Source organism: Macrotis lagotis, chromosome 1 (genome assembly GCF_037893015.1).
Source record: "Macrotis lagotis isolate mMagLag1 chromosome 1, bilby.v1.9.chrom.fasta, whole genome shotgun sequence".
Classification (NCBI taxonomy): domain Eukaryota; kingdom Metazoa; phylum Chordata; class Mammalia; order Peramelemorphia; family Peramelidae; genus Macrotis; species Macrotis lagotis.
The window spans coordinates 321,466,487-321,473,802 of record NC_133658.1 but is presented as its reverse complement, the minus strand read 5'-3'; the positions used below and the strand labels follow the sequence as shown (position 1 = coordinate 321,473,802).

The window sequence follows — 7,316 nt, the reverse complement described above, 5'->3', positions numbered from 1 at the left end:
AGTGGCAGGGGAAGTCGATTGACAAGAGGAAGATGGAAATAATCCAGAGGAGTAGCTCAGAGAGGCTCTTAGTTATGCCTACAGGAAGTATAAAGTTTCCCTTGGTATAGGCCCAGGTTGGAAAGTACTCATATATACATGGGTCAGAAATATTAGCCCTTAACTGGCAGAAGACTACTGGAGGGCTTTTTCTAGGATGGAAGATTTTCCTATAAGTGGAAGTCAAGTCGTAAAAGGAATAGTAGGAGAAGCTGTGTATCTGGTTTAGATGACTCAAGATTTTCCTAGGGGGCCTGAGGCAGAGATTTCTCTTGTGTACCTATATTCCTGACCATCCATCAGGTGAGTGGAGCATCTTTCCCTTGCTGGTCATTAGAGAAAGTTATTATAGTTTCTCAGGAGTGTACAGGAAGTAAAAGAAGTTCTGGGAATCATCCAAGTCTTTGGGATTAGACACAATTTACAGCATAGTAACATCAAAGGATCACATGAGCATATCTTGGACTACACTAAACAAGTCATTTAACACTTATTTCAGAATATATGGTACAGAGGAGTTCATGGCCTGCAATGATGGAGAGAGGTTTCCCCAATAGCAATCCTATACTGCAATTAAATGAGAGATAATATTTTACACAATTTGAAAAGAGGGGGGGAGGAAGGAAGGAGAGGTGATGATAAATAGATAGATAGATAGATAGATAGACAGATAGACAGATAGATGATAGATAGAAAGATATATATATATATATATATATATATATATATATATATATATATATATATATATACAGAAGGCAAGAAGAGAAGCAAAGAAGGTCACGTGAAGATTATTACAAAAAGGATATGTGTATTCATGAGGCTGTGAAAACTATTGATACAAAATATGATTCAACAGAAGTAAGATGCCATAGATCTTTTGAAAGAAAAAATGTTTATTAATTCTTTCTTGGCTATGCAAGGACACCAATAAATATGTACATTATATAATTATATGACTTGCCTATTCCCTAGACAGTCTCCAAACTTTGAGTTATACTATCTATCTATCTATCTATCTATCTATATATATATATATATATATATATGCATATACATATATATATATATATATACATCACCAAAAAGGACACCAGAGGAAAATCATAAGCATTCATTGCCAATGTCTTTTAATTACCAAAGAATACCAAAGATTGAAGGTATATAATTCTGTAATTAAGTCCATAAATCACAAATTCTAGTCACCTCCATTTTCAAGAAGGAAATTAAGGTCCTGAGATGATAACTTGCCTAAGATCACAAAAGCTAAAAGCAGAAGAGATAGATTTAAACCTATCTTTCCTAAATCCAAATCAAGGACACTTTTTCTTATATAACATTCATAAAATTCATAAAATCCAGCAATTCAAAAATCATTGCTAACTCTAGAAAGACAAGTAATGAGCATGGAACTCATTATAGAGAGTTTAGAAAATCAAAGAAATCATCATAAACTCAACACTGACTTACTGATAGTTTCCCAAAAAGAAACACTTGTCATCATCAACTTGATCATCATCAAAACATAAATAAGTGCCCACTTTGTACCTTTGTTGTTGCCATGTTATTACATGAATGTTCCAAAGCTCTAATAATACAGAGAAAGGCAAAACATGGCTCCTGTCCTCCATTAATTCACATACAATGAAGGAAATCACATATAAATAATCATAGACATAAGAAGAGAATATAATAAAAATGAAAGGAAATCAACAGTGAAGAGATATCAGAAAAAAATATCTTTCAGAAGATAAGAGAAAAGAAGCCAGGGAAACAAGGACATTAAAGGTGATGAAAAAATTGATTTAAGTTTGGGGGGTATACAGTAGAATGACAAGAAGAGTAATGTCCCTGAAACAGAGAAAATACAGAAAGGAGAAAGAAAGGAAGAAAGGAAAGGTAAAAACGTAGCAATTTTTGAAGGGCATTAAAAACATAAAAGTGCTTCTATTTGATCCAGTCTGTAATAGGGAACCATGTACTTGAGAATAAGTGGGGAGGACAATTAAGTCAAATATGTGCTTTAGAAAGACCATTTTGGCATCTGGACAAGACAAGGCAGAAACCAGAGGTTGAAAGAGCATCCACTGAACTTTGGTAATATTTTCAGGTCTTAGGCGATGAAAGCCTCCACCAGGGATGTAGTAGTGTAAGTGGAAGATTAACATGAGAGTGGTTCTGATAGGCATAAGGCATGTTTTGTATAGGAGCGGTGAGTGCAATTGAGGATTCCATGATAACGAGTTTCTGATACTAGATACCTGAGCTAACGGTTCTGACTTATTTTGACTTTATCACCATCACTGAGCAAAGTACCTAATACACAGTGAGCAATTAATAAATGCTTATTGACTTGACTTTGTCTACTACAAAAGAAGTGAAGTTTAGAGGGAAGGTTTGCGGGGATGGGGAAGATAATGACCAGTTATGTACATGGAGAAGTTTAAGCTGCCTTTGTGACATTCAGTTTGAGTTATCTGAAAGGCAATTCATGATGTTCCACAGAAAACTGGGATAGATGTTAAACTTAAATATATAAATCTGGGAATCATATTTCTAGAAATGATACTTAACTACATGGAAACTGAAAAGATCATCCAGCAAGATACTATAAAGGGAGAAAAGGACCAAGACAGACTTTTGTGGGACACTCATGATTATTGGGCATGTCCTGGACAAAAATCCAGGAAATGAGATTGAAAATATAAGTAGAAGAGGAATCAAGAAAGAACAATATCAAGAAAATTTTGGGGAAAGTATGCAGGAGAAGAGGGAGTTTGACACTGTCAAAGGATATAGAGAAGTCAAAAGAGAAAAATTCATAAAATCCAGCAATTCAAAACTCATTGCTAACTCTAGAAAGACAAGTAATGAGCATGGAACTCATTATAGAGAGTTTAGAAGAATGAGAGAAGAGGTGGTAGAGGTATTGTGTATTGATTGCTTTTCCAGGAATTTAAACTTTATAAATCTCTCCTATATGGCCCTTTCTCCCCTCTGACACTGCCAGCACCAGGATGTAGCACCTTCTCATCTCATGATTGGGCTATTTTAGTAGCCTTCTTCTTGATCTCTGTGGATTGTGTTTCCCCACTCCAGACTTCACTCAACTATAAAAAATTGATATTCCTAAATTCTAACCATATCACTTCCACTCCCTCTTCAGTCAATTACAGAGACTCCCTATTATTTCCAAGATGAAATATAAAATTTCTGTTTGACATTTAAAAGCCCTTCATAACTCAGTACCTCCAACATTTATAATCTTCCTAAATCATACTCCTCCTATACTCTGTGATCCTGACCTCTTACTGTTCTTACCATACACAAATACTGCCATCTTCTGAGAATTTTTCACTGGATGTCCTTCATCCTAGAATTACTTCCCTCCTTACCTGTACCTTCTGACTTGCCTGGCTTCTGTCAAGTATCAAGTAACATTCTACCTTTCACAAATCTTTACAAGTCCTCATTAATTTTAACAACTTCCCTCTCACATTATCTTCAGTTTATCATGTATTTATCTTGTTTTAACCTAGTGCTTGAATTCTCAATTAGATTATGAAGTCCTAGAGAGTAATGATTTACTGTAATTCCATCACTTCACCATGGGACCTGGAACACAGTAGGAACTTTATAAATGCTTATTGGCTTGACTTGCCTTTGTCCTTTTTTCTATTCATTATTATACTTTCCAACAGTCAGACAACAAAAATAAACCTGGCAGTAAAATGCAGGCACCAGTAATGTAATTTTCTCTATATTGTACTAAGCTGTCCCTCACTCAGACATTAGGGAAGACTTTCTCACAGTTTGCCCTGACCAAGAGTGAAATGGCATCCTTTGGTTAGACAATACTACTTATTACAAGAGATGATCAGTTGAAATTTGATCACAGCAGGTGTTCAGGACCTAAATTGGACCAAATGATGCTTCAGGAGTCTTTCCACATTAAAATTCTATTATTTCATAGGTTACGTATTCATATCAAATATCTGTTGTGTCTTTCCTAAAGAAGCAAAACGAGCATGAGCCAGACCAACCAGACGTGGGTGAAAGAATTCATCCTCCTGGGACTTTCTGATGATCCTCAGACTCAAGTGTTACTCTTTGTGCTGTTTCTAGGGGTCTACTTGGTTACTGTACTGGGAAATTTGCTCATTATCATCCTGGTTCTGACTGACTCACATCTCCAAACACCCATGTACTTTTTTCTGTGTAACTTGTCTCTTGCGGACCTCTGTTTCTCTACTAATATCGTTCCCCAGGCCCTTGCCCACATGCTGTCCAAAAGGAAAGTTATAGCCTTCATGAACTGTGCAGCCCAACTTTTACTATTTCTATTTTTTGGTGCCACACAATGTGCATTGTTAGCTGTGATGTCTTATGATCGATACTTGGCTATCTGTGACCCCATGCACTACTCTCTCATCATGACTTGGAAAATGTGTGGCCACTTGTCCTTAGGGTGCTGGGTCAGTGGAATTCTAATATCCTTAGTAGACACTACGTTCACACTATGCCTCCCCTACCAAGGAGACAATAGAATTGCTCATTTCTTTTGTGAGGCCCCAGTTCTCTTATCCTTGGCATCTGGAGACACACACAAATCACAGATGGTCATTTTCCTCGTGGGTGTGGTGATTCTTCTTGCACCTGTATCCTTGGTCCTGGTCTCCTACAGCTCTATCATAATGACTATCATCAGAATGAAGACAACTTCAGGGAGGCTCAAAGCTTTTTCCACCTGTGGCTCCCACCTTATTGTGGTTATCTTATTTTATGGATCAGCAATCATAACCTACATGACACCCAGGTCATCTAAAGAGCAAGGAAAAATGGTGTCTGTGTTTTATTCTGTGATAAACCCCATGCTGAACCCTCTCATCTACAGTTTGAGGAACAAAGATGTAAAGAAGGCATTCAGGAATTTGGCCAACCGAACAACATTCTGGAAATAATGATCCTCTTACTAAGATTTCAATTATCAGTGTATCTTATTCAAAAATTCTATTCACTCCACCCCAATTCTCCCAATCCCCAAACCCACACAAATATACTTCCAAAAAGAGGAAATGCATTTTCCTTAATTTTACCATCATTCTATAAATTTACAAAGAATGTTTGTGCATTGTATATGTACAATATATCTCAGGTACTAATCGAAGTGTGATGATGCCATCTACCAATCTCAACAATTGCATGAGCCACACTACTAGAGAAAACTTGGGAATGGGCCTTATTATCATAGCTCCTAGATATTCTGCACTAGGTTTTGAGAGTACAGAGCAATGTGTGATGAAAAGATTCTTGGAGACCAGAAGAAGAAGAAGAAAATATTTTAATATCCAGTGGAGATTTAAAAAAAGAAAATTTTTAAAAAACCTTAATCTGATCTTAGACAACCATAAATAGAAATATGATATTCAAAATGTGTGAAGTTACTGAACTATTGCTCTCTTTCTAGGTAATCATATCAACAGGGTTGTTTTCTTAAATACAGTGCTTATGACTTAGCAGATGCTATATAAATTCCTGTTGCTTTGACATGGTCAAGTTGGGAGTAGGTCCAGAAGGGAACAAAAGAGAACTTAAGGTCAAGATGTGAGAAGATAGCTCCAAAAAGCATTATTTTTAAAAATCTCTTTTTCAGAAGGCTCAGAGTTATTTAATTTATCCTATCTCTCTGTATCCTTGAATCTCACTCATGCCAATATTTCTTAAGCTTGTTGAAGCCAATTTTAGGCAGCTATAATTATAACAGTATCTTTACAAATCTAGCAAACTTGGCCTCTCTAAGGTTCTGTTCATCTTCATAATTCTTCTTGCAGGAGCCTAGTAGTTGTATCACTAGAACAAAGGATATGCATGTTTTATAATGAGTACAGTTCCAAATTTCTCTATAGAATGATTGAATCAGTTCACAAGGCCACCAACAATGTATCAGTGTCTCATTTTTCCCACATCCCCTCCAACATATGTCATTTTCCTTTTCTGTCCTATTAGCCAATTTAACAGATATGAGGTAGTATCTCAGAATTGTTTTAAGTAGTGTTACAGCATTTTTAAATGGCTATAGAAAGCTTTTATAACTTTATCTGAAACTGTTCTTATCTTTTATCATTAATCAATTAGTGAATGACTCCAATTTTTATAAATTTGAATCAGTTCTTAACATGTTTGAAAAATGAAACCTTTGTCAGAGAAACACTTCAAAAAAGTTTTACAGCTACTATTGCTAACTATATTCTCCCCCAATTTATTTTACTCTCTCTTTTCACTCTGTCCCTTCTCAAAAGTGTTTTGCTTCTGACTATCCCCTTCCCCAATCTGCCCTCCATTCTATCAGTCCCATCTTCCCTTATGCTCTTCCCCTCCAACTTTCCTATAGGGTAAGATAAATTTCTATTCCAAATTGAGTGTGCATGTTTTTCCATCTTGGAGCCAATTCTGAAGAGTAAAGTTCACTTACTTCCACCCCCACTTTCCTATCTTCTCCTCCAATATAAGAGGTTTTCTTGACTTTTATGTAAGATAATTTATCCTATTCTACTCTTCTCTTTCCCTTTCTTCCAATGCATTTCTCTCATCTATTAATCTTATTTTTTAGATATCAGCCCTTCATATTTAACTCACACCTGTACCCTTAGTATATCCATCTAACTTTCCTAATGATGAGAAAGCTCTTATGAGTTTTAAGTGTCATCCACCCATGTAAGAAAATAATCTTATTAAATTCCTTATTGTTTCCCTTTTTTCCTTTTAATAAAAGCTTCTCTTCAGTTTTGAAGTCAAATTATCTATTCAGCTCTGTTCTTTTAATCAAGAATGCCTGAAAGTCTTCTATTTCACTGAAAGTTCATTTCCCCTTCAGTCCCCCCAAAGAATTATATTCAATTTTGCTGGGTAGGTGATTCTTGGTTGTAATCCTAATTCTTTTGTCATTCAGAATTTCATTTTCTAAGCTCTCTGATTATTTAATACAGAAGTTGCCAAAACTTGTCTTATTCTGATTATGGTGCCAAGGTACTTGAATTGTTTTTTTCTGGCTGCTAGCAATTTTTTTCCTTGACCTGTGAGCTCTGGAATTGGGCTATAACCTTCCCGTGAGTTTTTATTTTGAGATATCTTTAAGGAAATGATTGGTAGATTCCTTAAATTTCTATTTTACCATCTGGTTCTAGAACATCATTGCAGTTTTTCTTGATAATTTCTTGGCAGATAATAACTAGGTTCTTTTTTATCATGACTTTGTGATCATGACCAATAACTTTTAA

General features: G+C 35.6%; 1 protein-coding gene across 1 annotated transcript; it reads left to right on the top strand.

Annotated features, from left to right (window-relative positions):
* Positions 1-4,067: 4,067 nt before the first annotated feature.
* Positions 4,068-5,000, top strand: LOC141517299 (olfactory receptor 2D2-like). The gene has a single exon (XM_074228158.1). It carries the CDS (start codon positions 4,068-4,070, stop codon positions 4,998-5,000), a length of 933 nt encoding a protein of 310 aa, XP_074084259.1.
* The last annotated feature ends 2,316 nt before the right edge of the window (positions 5,001-7,316 follow it).

Excerpts from the sequence above, each read along its gene's own strand:
- LOC141517299 (XM_074228158.1), top strand. The coding sequence starts at position 4,068 with ATGAGCCAGACCAACCAGACGTGGGTGAAAGAATTCATCCTCCTGGGA.